Source organism: Pieris rapae, chromosome 16, assembly GCF_905147795.1.
Source record: "Pieris rapae chromosome 16, ilPieRapa1.1, whole genome shotgun sequence".
Classification (NCBI taxonomy): domain Eukaryota; kingdom Metazoa; phylum Arthropoda; class Insecta; order Lepidoptera; family Pieridae; genus Pieris; species Pieris rapae.
This window is the reverse complement of record NC_059524.1, coordinates 1,156,802-1,170,707: the sequence shown is the minus strand read 5'-3', so window position 1 is coordinate 1,170,707 and position 13,906 is coordinate 1,156,802. Positions and strand designations below refer to the sequence as shown.

General features: G+C 31.9%; 1 protein-coding gene across 1 annotated transcript; it reads left to right on the top strand.

Moving 5' to 3' along the window:
• The first annotated feature begins 646 nt into the window (after positions 1-646).
• Positions 647-11,088, top strand: LOC111001210 (elongation of very long chain fatty acids protein 4). The gene is made up of 6 exons (XM_045631751.1): positions 647-722; positions 2,981-3,045; positions 5,781-5,971; positions 6,302-6,376; positions 8,493-8,792; positions 9,840-11,088. The coding sequence occupies exons 2-6, from the start codon at positions 2,991-2,993 to the stop codon at positions 10,077-10,079; spliced, it is 861 nt and encodes a 286-aa protein (XP_045487707.1). The 5' UTR covers positions 647-722; positions 2,981-2,990; the 3' UTR covers positions 10,080-11,088.
• Positions 11,089-13,906: the final 2,818 nt, after the last annotated feature.

The window sequence follows — 13,906 nt, the reverse complement described above, 5'->3', positions numbered from 1 at the left end:
CTATTCGTGTCAGTAAGTCATCTTTATATATTATAATATTGGTGTGTAAATTAAAAATACATACTATTTAAGTTTGGTAATTTAGGAATGTAATTTTTTATGTACCTACTGTTTTAAATGTAACGAAGTGTGAAAAAATAAAAATAAAATAAATAATAATGGCATTATTATAATTTTACAAAATATTAACAATTTATGTAAGTAATGCCTATTTTTACTTAATTTGCAAGTGTTGAAATGTTATTACATAATATTTTTTAAGTTTACGAAATATAATGGAATAATTTAAAAATATTTGTTTAATTTAATTAAAATTGTCAAATTAAATTTTAAATTTAGGTAACTTATTAATTATTACTTAATGGGTATTTTGCTACACATTTAACGTAACTAGAGTGTTTTAGTGGACTCAAAACACAGTTATATTAGCAGCTTTGGGCAGGTTTTTTTGTTATTTATTGTTACTTATAGTTTTTTTTTATTTGTTTATTCAATCTCACAGGAGCACATCTAGGCTACAAAGTGTATTTCAGCGCTGTACAAATGTGACCTTATGATAGATCAAACAATGAGATATGCAAATCCATCTTGAACCAACAGCTTTACATAAATAAGAATGTTTTCATAAAATGAGTACAAATCTATACTAGACGCGAAGCGATGCGCATGTAACAAATTTATTTTTCAATGTGATAGTGTTAATGTAAATACATTATTTTTAAGTAAGTATTGTGGATTTTTTTTACATTATTACTGTTAGTGTTTTATTATATGCGAAAGAAATATAGTGAGATTTTAGAACTATGCCTCGACTGTTAAACTTTTTGAATTAGTTTCGCATGACTGATTTATTAATTGTTATAAAGACAAAAAAGTTCGATGTCAGTGAATAAAAAAATGTTTTTTACGAGTCTGTTCCCTTTCTTCTTCGTTCAACCCATGTTATGGTTGACATAGTTATAAACCAAATTGATTAACACCCTAACCCAATACCTAATCCACAATCTCAGAACAGACCGTGACAGTTGATCGATCTCTTATATGCATCCCAATAACCAATTTTTACGAAGACAATCCATTTTTGGCGACGGATAAAATGCAGTCTCTTCGCTCTTTACACTCATATTTGATAATCAATATAAACCAAATAAAGTAAATAAACCCTTAGAAATAATATTAAAATATACATGTCTATGTTTAAAACATATCAAATGGCTTTTTAGTAATTTTTAAAAAACTGGTGTAAGTTAAAATCTTAACATTGGCACAGTTGAACTGTTATTTTTATACAAAGGTCTATTCAGATACACCGATCCTCCACCGATCCTACCATGGATAGCTTGTGTCGACAGATGGCGATTACAATCCGTCGATTGGTTATTGGCACATTATTCATATTTGGATTAAGATATTTCAGATAGTCAAAAATTGATTGAGATAGGTTATTGGGTTTGGGCGTAAAAGTCTTTAAATGGCTACTATGAGCTATTAAAATACCGGGCCAAAAACATATGATAAATTTTGTCATCGTTAATTTTCTAACAAAAAATAATAATTGGTTTTTACCGTGTTACGGATGTGTTCGCTGTCAAATGTATTTTTAAACAATTTTGATGTGGTTCTCCCAATATCAATGGCGCTGTTGTTGACCTAATAAATAAGCCGCCGGGGCCGCATTGAAAAATGTAATTTTCTTCTATTTGAGCCGCAAAGTCCACACATTCTATACAATGTACCATGGTTATCGATCAAATAAAACCTTATCAGAAATATCGATAATGTTCTATTATATAATTTCACTCAACTGTTTTTTTATTGAAAAGTCAAAGGAGGGACATAATTTATTATTTTGGTAATTATGTTTGCAAATCGTAAATGTCGGTAAAGATTTTACATTTCCTTTTAAAATATTAAATTGCATAAATTAATGTAATGTGCATTGGAAAACTGTATAAAAATTTATCATAAATATGACTAGTTTATCAGAAGAAAAAAACTTCCTTGAATATTTTTTGAAACTCTCACCTCTCACCAATCTCAGTGCGTACCTGTACAATATTGTCACGATAATATCTTCAAAGCTGTCATTCTAACACATAGTGATATCTCTTAACATTGGTGCACACATAATCACCTGATTTAAGTTTCTTATTAAAATACCTACCGCAGTGTTGGTCTTTGTTGTTGGAACTCTCCCCTCTGGGGTCATAGGGTCGGTCATAGGGCAATGGGCTTTTTGTCTATGTGCGCCTTGAGCATTCGTTCCAAAACCGAAAAACGGCATCTGTTAGACCGAAGAATTTGACGGTATGTGTGTGAACAGTAGGTTGATCACCACCCTATAGGCAACTAGGCTAAAAAAATGATCTCGGAACAGATACAGAATCTAAGACTAAAAGCGTCATTGATATTGAAGTAGACCTGAAATACCCATCTTCGAAACCATCATTAGGCGTATAACAAAAATGTTAATTAAATTAATTATTATCAAAACTGGTTTAAAATTAATGAGATTTAAGTTAAAAGTACGCAATAATTACCTAACGAATTAGTACTAATAAAATTAATTACTAAAACTATAACTGTCACTCGGTGCTCATTACTGTGATGGAAAGTTTCATTTCTATTGAATTCTTTATAGATATAGAATATCTTTATCAGCTAAATGTACAAGTGTTGGCAAAAAGTGATAAAATAAATGTTGTATTGATTAAAAAATCGATCACTCTACAAGTGTTACATAAAATTTTGCTAAAGTTATGAAATAGCTGCTGCTACCACTGAGGTATGATGACAATAGTTTCCTCCAATAGAGTCCTTACCTCCCCATTCATATAAACTATATCTGTTAAACTACACTGTTCGTAAGTAGTCTTTCTATATACCGTTGACGTTTGAAAGAGAGAACCAAATGTATATTTAGTTTTTATCAGTTTTCTTAAAATAACATTTGCTAATATTTTACAATATTTTATTTCAGATCCAACAAGATGACTACTGCGTTTAATTTAAGGTTTCCCGAATGGGATTTCACAAAGAGCCAATGTAAGTATTTTTTTAAGTGTATCTAACCAATTTGGAATAATGGAATTTAATAGTTAGCTGCTATAGCCTCCTTAATAACAATCATTTTAAACTACACTCATTAACCATAACACAATCGTGCAACATTTCGTGTTTATTCTCGTATAGATGAATCCACTTCGAGCTCTGTTATGTCCATTGAAATATTGGTCATTACACTCATGTCAATGTCTGATTTGAAAAATTCAAAAAGAAATTTACATTGAATACGAACTGATTCAGTTATATAAGTATTAATACAATAATTATCGTTCGTAGCCTACGGATAGGTACATAATATGTCGATTTTAATATAACTGTTATAGTTAAATTATTTTTTATAACCTCAGTACTTCACTTTGCTCAAATGAAAATAGTGCCCACAGTGTACACGAGATGGATAAAGAATTATTTGTATTGTATTTATTATTGTATACCACATTATAGAAGTTTTCATACAGATTAATAACTTTAATAAAAATAATTTTATAAATATATACAAATGTACATCAGAGATAATATGGGTTTATATAAAAGTCCCGTAGTTTAGAGCCTAATCATCAAACAATCTATATATCTATAATCTAAATAAATAAACATCAAACAATCTAATCATTATTTTTTTTATAATATTATGGTAGATCATCTTTAACGTGTTTAAAATTTCATCGCCCTTTCATTAATGCAATGCATCTTAAAAACTCGCCAACAGTGAAGATATTATTAGCTTCGGCTTTGGTTTTTTATCTTATAAAATTATCTTCAATAGACATTTTAAATTTAATTATTTTTTATTGTTGAACCGCTAATGTTCTACTAGATTTATAACCACAACGATTCATCATTTTTCTAAGAAGTATAAACAATGGCTGCGTCTTTCACACATTATAGTGTTTATTTTGCATACAATGTTGGATCAATATATGTTCACAACAGGTATTGGTATAGGATAATTATTGTTTATGTTATGGACAGTTAAATTTAATAATTAAAATTTACAGTTAAAATATCTGCTGCTTTCAATGGTCCAGTGAATAGGCTATCTCGCTCTTACAACTTATTTATTACTATTGATGAACATATTTGTTTATTTTATAAAAAAATTAACTTACCCTAACTTGGATTTTTTTTATAGAACAGGGGGCAAACGGGCAGGAGGCTCACCTGATGTTAAGTGATACTGCCGCCCATGGACACTCTCAATGCCAGAGGGCTCGCGAGTGCGTTGCCGGCTCTTTAAGAATTGGCTTATCATCCTCTTAATGGGGCTTAAGTTTATGTTTAGTTTTAGATGTTATTCGTCTTGTTTTTTATTTTATGGTAACTTGTTTAAGTTTTTCCCTTGCTTGCATGCGTATGTTGATACATCACAAATCACAATTTTTCTTGTAAAATCACTGCTAAGTAATACATACAGTATTTGTTTTTTTTAAACATATTAATCAATAAATATTGTCATTACCATTAGAATTATAGGAATTTGTTCATCTGTACAAATGCAGTAATTCTAAAATATTTAAAATTCAATGTTATGTTCTCATATATATACAGGGCGTCCCACGGCGATGCCACACGGAGGGAAAGTACCTTAAATATTAACGATAGGATATTTTACTGAAAGAAGACATCGTTTAATTTTTAATAATAAGTAGAACTGCATTCACAGATTTTTTAAAAATCGCCTACCTCAACCGGGAATCGAACCCGCCAAATGTGACAGTAAAATTACATGTATTTTATAATAGCGTTTGAAAGGGCTACTCATAAGCATTATTTTTTCCTTAATAACCTAGCATAATAAATAAAATTAAAAACATAAAATTTTACATTTTATTAAAAAAATAATTTATCAAATGCTCAAAATGTGATCCGTTCTGTTGTATACAAATACTCACTCTTTTAATAATTTCTCTCCCTGTCGATTTACTTATTTTTGCATGGTGGATGTTTGAGATAATACGTCTAAGTTCATTTTGTAACTCCTGCACACTGTTGTACCGATTCCTGTAAACTAAATCTTTTACATAACCCCATATAAAAAACTCAAGTGGGCTTAGATCTGGGGATCTCGGTGGCCATCTAATTTGTCCAAAAGTGCCGATCCAGGAAGGAAAATGTTCATTAAAAAAAAGATTTAGCTTACAGGAATCGGTACAACAGTGTGCAGGAGTTACAAAATGAACTTAGACGTATTATCTCAAACATCCACCATGCAAAAATAAGTAAATCGACAGGGAGAGAAATTATTAAAAGAGTGAGTATTTGTATACAACAGAACGGATCACATTTTGAGCATTTGATAAATTATTTTTTTAATAAAATGTAAAATTTTATGTTTTTAATTTCATTTAATATGCTAGGTTATTAAGGAAAAAATAATGCTTATGAGTAGCCCTTTCAAACGCTATTATAAAATACATGTAATTTTACTGTCACATTTGGCGGGTTCGATTCCCGGTTGAGGTAGGCGATTTTTAAAAAATCTGTGAATGCAGTTCTACTTATTATTAAAAATTAAACGATGTCTTCTTTCAGTAAAATATCCTATCATTAATATTTAAGGTACTTTCCCTCCGTGTGGCATCGCCGTGGGACACCCTGTATATATCCTATCATGTATGATATATTATGTACCTATATCATCTAGCTTTATTTTATTAAAACCTATTATAATATATTATATACACATATTTACAATAATATTTTTCAAATTACAGTCAAAGAGTTAGATGAATTACCTTTAATGGGAACTCCAGGGCCAATACTTATGATCCTGGCAGCATATTTTCTCTTCGTATTGAAAATAGGACCCGCCCTTATGACCAAACGAGAACCGTATAAGTTGACAGCAGTCCTTCTGCTGTATAACTTCTTCCAAGTCGTATTGTCGGCTTTTATGGTACATAGGGTAAGTTGAAATGGTTTTAAATATACACAAACTCGTCTAAAGCTAATTATGCCGTTAGAAGCCGTTTACGCCGAGTAAATACAGCGTGCGACACCAATAGACTTTCTGTTATACATTACGATGTATAGACAGAAATTTCTTACGAGAAATCCTTAATATCTCAAATCAAAGAAACGGATGAATTCAGAGGCCAAGACAATTACTAATGGCTAACCGTTAACCAATCATAGATACTTAACTTAACTTATTTTCAAAAAGTCCTCATTTTAAAATATGTAGTATTTTAGAGGAAAATAAATTAAGTATATAATATGTAATATAAACTTTCAGTATGCGAGTATGATGTCTGAAAATGGGGTGGCACCAGCTACATGTCACATGCATAATAAATCTACAAGAGAGAGGGTATGTTATGTTTCACTTTAAAAACAATGATAACACAGTTTATTTATATACTTTATTTATTTATTATCTGTTTTTACAGTAACATAATACTAATACAATAGAAAACTAAACTAAAAAGTGGTAGTGGTTGACTGGAAGAAATCGCTCGAAAGCGATAAGGCCGCCAGTTGCTTTTCATTAAATTATGTTTAGTTTTTTTTTCTTTTATGTAATTCATCGAAGTGTTAATAAATAAATAAAAACTTATTATACACATAACAAGTTAAAACTTAAAACCTAAACCATTTTATAACTAATTATAAATAGTACAATTTTTGTGAATTCAGCCAGTATGCAACTAAATACATCTGTCTCACACGCAATAATATTAAGGGTGCGCAAGACAAACTGGTAATCGTAAATGGTACTCCTCTGAGTGAGTTCGTACGCGCCCGAGGCACTGCCAGCAATTGAGATCGCTTGCCACGTCGAGTGATTATTACCTTAAAAAAATATAATGTGATAGTACGATCCCTTCTTATCTTAGGTTATATAATTAGCACTAAGTTTCTGAATAAATCTAATACTTGACCTATCTATTAATAGTAATAGAAACTTTATTCATGACAGAAATAGGTTGTAACAAAATTATATCGCTAGTCACTATACTGCCAGGTGTTGTGGGTATATAGATTTTACAATTATTTTTATTTACTTATTTATTAACACTTCGTTACATTACAATATAAAAATTGAACATAATTAAATGAAAAAGAGGGCAACTGGCGGCCTTATCGTACTTTCAGTACACATTGAAAACAGTTTTTGGGAAAAAGTAGGTTTAATGTTTCAACTAATCAAACTCAAATAATTATCAAAATTTATATTGAGGTAGACCTATTTATTTTTAGACTGGCTGAGTTCACAAGAGTTGCTTGGTATGTTGTTAGTTATAAGATGTAGGCATATAAATATATATTTTGATGTTTTTTTTATGTAGGATAATTGGTGTGGGTTCTTTTTATTATTTTGACGTTCTACCGAATTAGTAGTAACTGTTAAGGTAGAATAATAATGTGGAATAAATAAATAAACAAGTCTTATAAGACATGAAGAATGTGTGAATGTGTGAGTGTATGTGTGGGTATGTGCGCATGTATTATAGAGTGTAGTGTGTTGTTATAAACGTGCGCTGTGTCTGTATTAGTTTTTGGCACCTCAGAATCATACCAGACTGTAGCTTAATAATTTTTCTTTGTTAGCAAATATGTGTTCAGCAGTTTGACGCGCTCATTTCCTCAAGTTATTTTCCTTCCTTGTATGAGCATAATTAAAGGCGTCGGGTTGAAAGGTTGCTATGAAAATCATTATTGTTTCAACTACACTGATACATATCGTTTAATCATCAACTTCCTTATATTGATACTGCCATGATATAAGTTGATTTTAATAAGATTATTTATTTTTATTTTGTACTGGAAAAACCGGTACCGAACATATGAAGTGGACAAACATTTTTACATAATTATTAAGGCCTTTTAATCTAAGACGGTAATAGCGTCACGCCACAAATAAGAAATGCACACAAAGCCAAGGGCAAACTCATATTTGACTGATTTTGACGTCAACTTGTCTTGTCAATATTTTTCTTATTTTTGTAAATATACATAAAGATAAACTACATGTAATTTACTACATGAAGTTTAATGTTTTTCTGTCAAATGTATAAAATAAATAGAGAAATACTTCCTAACTTTGACTTAGAGTGTCAATACAGAATTCAGTGAAAATATCCATCCCTATAGCAAACAAAACACTAATTACATCAAGAAAGAGCAGTTTAGTTAGGAAAATGTCATGAAAAGTAATTACATATACATATATTGTAAAAATATCATCGTATTTATAGCTTATTGTAATTATGCATCAAATATAATGAATAGATTGAAGCGAGAAGATATACATTATTTTATAACGATCATATATGCGAAAATTACCTGATCATAGAAAAACTGTTTTACTGGACTTGCACCTTCGACCTACATAAGTGCTTTAATTGTCTAATTTATATACTATCTTCACAACTTAAATTTCTTAGAATTCAAGAGCTATTTCTAACACATCTAATTTGTTACAGATATTATTGGATATATGGATTTACTTCGCTGCAAAAGTTACAGAATTACTGGATACGATATTTTTCGTTTTACGAAAGAAAGACAGACAAGTGACGTTTCTACATTTGTACCATCATTCGGTGATGATGATCGGTACATGGATGTACTTAAAGTATTGGCCATCATACACATTGTTCTTCATTGGTTTTATGAACGCCCTGGTTCACGTATTCATGTATACGTACTATGGGTTAGCAGCATTAGGCCCTAAAGTCACCAAATACATCTTCTGGAAGAAGTATATGACGAAACTACAACTGGTAGGGTTATTCAATATATAAACTTTCTCGCTATTTAATATAAAAGCTTAATATTATATTTAATATCAAAATTTCTTAGAGTAAATATAATCTTGAAGTGCCTTTAGTACATAAAACCTAATTAAAATCAAATCTAATGTAACTATTTTTATTAACATTACATAAATCATTATTTAAAATGAAATCATGTATATTATATATACAATTGTAGTTAATTCTCATATACCTAATAACCAACCTTAAAATATATTATTAAAAGGAGTCCCTTTAGGCAAGGTCCCGAAGATACTGGCAGCGTTCCCCCTTTGAATAGCTAGACTAATACTTTGTGCGAGGTAGCTGCCAGCTCTTCGGTCTCCAGTGGCAGTAATAAATTAAAATCTTTGTTTATTTTTCCTACTACTCTGAATGGTGGCAGTCAGACAATAGTCCGGTTTATAGAATGATCAGTAACAGAGTATAAAATGTTTGCACAAAATCGTAATATAGTAACGGACAATGCAAGTATGTTGCTAAAATAAGCAAATTAAAAAAAAATTAAAGATTCAACTGCAGAGCGAGTTATAAATAACTTAACGTAGATTTGATTTAAGTAGTCATGTTTGAATTAAAAATAATAAATATGTATTGATCCTTGTAAAGAGCATCCTAATTCTTAATAGGCTGGCAGCGCACTCACGACCCTAACTAATGTGCTGTAAATCAATAATTTTGTAACTCCATAATACTCGTTTGAATAAAAATGAAATTAGACAAAAGTTGTGGTGACAATGCTGTTTTTGTATCGTGAAACATTGTGTTTTTAATAAGAGTCAAGTTATTAATTCAAATGTCACATACTATGCTCATTAAATAATTCAATTTCAAATGAATTTCATAAAATGTGACGTTAACACCAATACGTTTGACCTGAAATTAAAAAAAAATATTCATCATGGAACTGCCTTAATCGTCCGTCATGAATAAAATGTTATTTCTCTTCAATTATTTTTCCTATTGTATACTGTGGTACCGCAAAATTATATAATAGTTTTAATTTTGTTACAGCTGCAGTTCTTCTGTATAATAGTTCACTATATAGTGGCAATCAACAAGTCTGAGTGTCCGCCGTCGAAGGGAGTTGCAATTTTCATTGGCGCAAATACACTCTTCATTGCTTTTCTCTTCCTCAACTTCTATTTCCAAAACTACAAAAGTCGTAACATTGTTAAGGATAAAACGTTAGAAAAGCTGAAAAGTTCAAAAGCAATAAATGATGAGAAAAGTGAAAAAGAAAAGAGTGATTGAAAATACATAATCAAATACGTGAAGAAAATGAAGAAATAATAAGAGTATTTCAGACGACCAGTCCTATATCGTTGTAATTTGCTTTAATGTATAAAATGTGATGTAAAAAATTGTGTTCCCGGATGGATGGATGGTGTTTAATTTAGTTAATTTTGATGTTGATCACTAGATGGCGGTTGTTGTTTGGAAAACGTGGTATTCTTTTGGTTAGTAATTTGTATATACTGGTGAGTGGTGTCTATACGTGATATAACAGTAAACTTAAGATAATAAATTGCCTTTACTTGGTAAGGTTTTTCTTCATACTTCGCTCATTAAAAGTTACGGTCCTCTGCCCTTCAGGCGTTTGACCACCCTGCCGATGGCCGAGGTGCTGTAAACTGTGAAGGCCATTAGTAAGATTTTACAAAAAAATCAAGATAATACAAAGAAGAAATTAAATTCGTTAATATTATTTGCAGCAAATTGATCTTACCAAATAATGTACTCATCGTTACATATAAGTAGTGTCTTATATAAATTATTTTTAAGAGCGTTGAAAATGTGATTTAACGTATATACTATAAGGTAAAATCGGGAACTATTGACTCACGAATACAGCACGGTACAAAGCTACACACTGCAAGATTTGCAATCAATGTTTTTTCCTATTTCTGTATATTATTTTAAATAAATTGTTAATACGTGGTTTTTTATAAAAATTACCTGTGCCGATACTCTGTAGACTGTAATTTCTAATATCCAAAGCACCGATGGTGAAAAAATCTCCACATTTATGATAAGATCCCGATAGGTATTGTTGTTGGTAGTTACATAATACCGGCGCTGAAGAATGATTCTCATATCATCAAGGCATCTCTCTTATTGGTATACTTTTATATTTTAAGATTGCCAAAGCCTTCACGCGAACATTAAACGAACAAATAAGATATTAAAAAAGAACTTTCGTGTAATCGTGAGTCACTCTAGACAATAAGAAATTTGTGATATATTAAAATGTTTCTTAATACTACAGGTTTTTTATTTATTAGCTTTGAACAAATTTTCCTTAACAACATACACATTGTGTTATAACTATTTCACAATGGTCCTCAAGAAATTTTGAAGCAGTTATTTATAATAACAAATTAAAAATACGTAGATTTAATACGCATTTAATTAGAAATAACTTCGCAAAATGAGTAGTGTTATCTTAGGGACTTTAGCGCGATATTCAACTCTAAGGTTCGTGCTTTTGAATTTCTGTTGGTAATTAACATTTGCTTTTACGTCGTATCGTAGTGTCAGTGGATGATTATTATTTATTGAACGTACTTCAAGTAATTATATCACAAAGGCAAACAAATATTGACATTGCTGATGAGGTTCCTTAAGCTTAAATTTTGACAGTTGTTTTTGGGGTGTGATGTCAATCAACAAGTAAACATCGAAAGGCAGCAACCGAAAGTCTAAAACCCTTCAAAAAACGTCTGAGAGTGCCACGGGAAACCACCACACTAAATCTAAAGAGGGACCTGGAGCTGAGTTTCATCATCAGACGTGAAGGCAGAATTCCACCACTATGTGGAACCACCTGCCCACTGAAGTATTTCCGAACCAATTCGACTTAGGGTCCGTCAAGAAAAGAGCGTACCAATTCTTAAAAGACCGGCAGCGCACTTGCGAGCCTTCTGGCAGAGCCAGTGTCCATGGGGGGCGGTAGCACTTAACACCTGTTAAGGCTCCTGCCCGTCAGCCTCCTGTAATATAAAAAAATCCAATTCAGCATGAAAGGTGGTTTAGTTATTAAATAAAAAAATATAAGCAATTATGCTGGACCAAAATAAGTTTACAAATTTACCACATGAATTAATTAAAATACTTTGGCACTGAGCCAAACTTGAAATTAGACCGGAAATTTTAAGAATTCAAAATATAAGAGTCAATTAGCGACTGATTGCTCTTGTATAAGTAAGAGAATTAAATTTATTAAGCAATATTATTCACGGCATTCAATAACCTATGGTCCTCTCTGTAGTAATTTTCTGTCCTAACTGCACCTATTTCTTAAACTCCACTCTGTCTCTTTTGCTGTATTCAAGTGTAGGAGTGTGGTCCCCTACCATTTTAAATCCTTCAGAGAAGACTTAACCGCCGACGCGAGGTCACACTTGCGCTTCTTGTGCTTACAGTTTTATTTGTGGTCTTCTCCCATGGAGACAAGTAAAAAGACTGAGTGAGTGGTGTTTCTATATTTGTACGCTGCATTGGACTTGCCCCTCGCCTACTTTTCTGTGTCTTCCGCTACAAATATTGTTTTTATGTTGTGGAGATGAAGATCTAATATTAGGCTATATGATGGATCGTCACTGATTTATGTTATTTAATTAGATTTACCTACCGACCCTGTGTGAACGTTTATTATGAGGGTAATGACAATGTTAATATGTAGTCAAGCTTATTTAGCCGTTATCAATACACGCAGATATTTGTCTTGCCGTTGTCAGGCATTTAAAACAACGTTAAGGAAACAGAGGCCTTTTTAACCTTATTTATATAATTAGGGTCAAAACATTAATATAGAATTGTAGACCATTGTCAATTGCAAGTTAGCGATATTCACTTTGGGTAGACTGGGAGACTGAACCACCACTATAATATGGAACCAGCTGCTGACTGAATCACACTAATTCCCAACCAAAACTTCGTCTTTCATCTTTCAAGAAAAGAGCGTACCAATTTCTAAAATGTTGGGAATATACATGCAAACCTTCTGGCTTCAAATAAGCCGTTTTTATAAGATTTTTCCACCGGTAGATAGACGAAGGCAAACAGTACGTAGTCTCTGTGAATTGCTATAACAATAGCGATCCTGACTACAATAGAGATTTTGCATCAGTAACATTTTTGGTGCGTAGTGCTTTCATGAACATGTAAACGGTTTGCACAATGACCCAGTGATTACAGAGTACCCCAGTAGTAGTATTTGAGTAGATTTGACCTGTCTTGTACTGTCCGTAGGGCAGTGTAACAAAGTTCGAGATAATCTAATATTGATCTCTGTAACAGCTCTGCGGAAATAGCAAGGAAGTTAATTCAATTTATTCAGTGAATTGTCAACATTTTATGAGAGTAGTTTTACTCCAGAAACAAAAGTTTACGAAGAATGGAAGCCTTATTGAAGTTTTAACTTGAAATTTACTTTAATCATCTGAAATCCATTAGTTTATTTGATTGTCTTTTTACAATATATACTAGCCTCAGCTATCTATCGAGTCACAGGTGGCGGATACTGATACGTCCTATAGTAAATAGGATAGCTTCGATTATGGCAACTCTAATAAGCAGTCACGGGCGGTAGGCTATACTCACAGATAGTGCCACATTTTCTGCGACGGCTCCACGATCTAGCCAATAAAAACCATCATTGAATAAGTGCTACCCTAGCATTGGTTGCTAGCTTCTCGTTGGACCTTCAGACCTTTGAGGAGAACAGCTGTGAGATACATTCACAAGCAGGGCTGTAATGCACCCGAATGGTCATCATGCTGCGATTGCCAAACGGCCGTTGCTGGCGTGGCAATTAGGGCTTTTTCTTGCCCTCCATTAACTATGACAGTACAAACACAATATCGACACCGATTTCCCAGCGTATTGTAAGCCAGTTCGAGCAGTAGCCGGATAGGACAGTACAGACTTACGACAAATTATGCCTGCGACGACAAAATGCCGTAAACATCTGTACGTGGCCATATTAGGACGATTGCCATTGCTTAAACGTTTGAATAATTTTATATAACCAAGCTATTTTTCGATGATTTATTTTTCTAAATAACTAGTATTATTAA

Bases quoted from the DNA above. Each gene is read 5' to 3' on its own strand.
- LOC111001210 (XM_045631751.1), top strand. From the start codon at position 2,991: ATGACTACTGCGTTTAATTTAAGGTTTCCCGAATGGGATTTCACAAAG. The intron at 5,972-6,301 runs GTAAGTTGAAAT...ATAAACTTTCAG, and splicing joins CGGCTTTTATGGTACATAGG to TATGCGAGTATGATGTCTGA. The intron at 6,377-8,492 runs GTATGTTATGTT...AATTTGTTACAG, and splicing joins ATAAATCTACAAGAGAGAGG to ATATTATTGGATATATGGAT.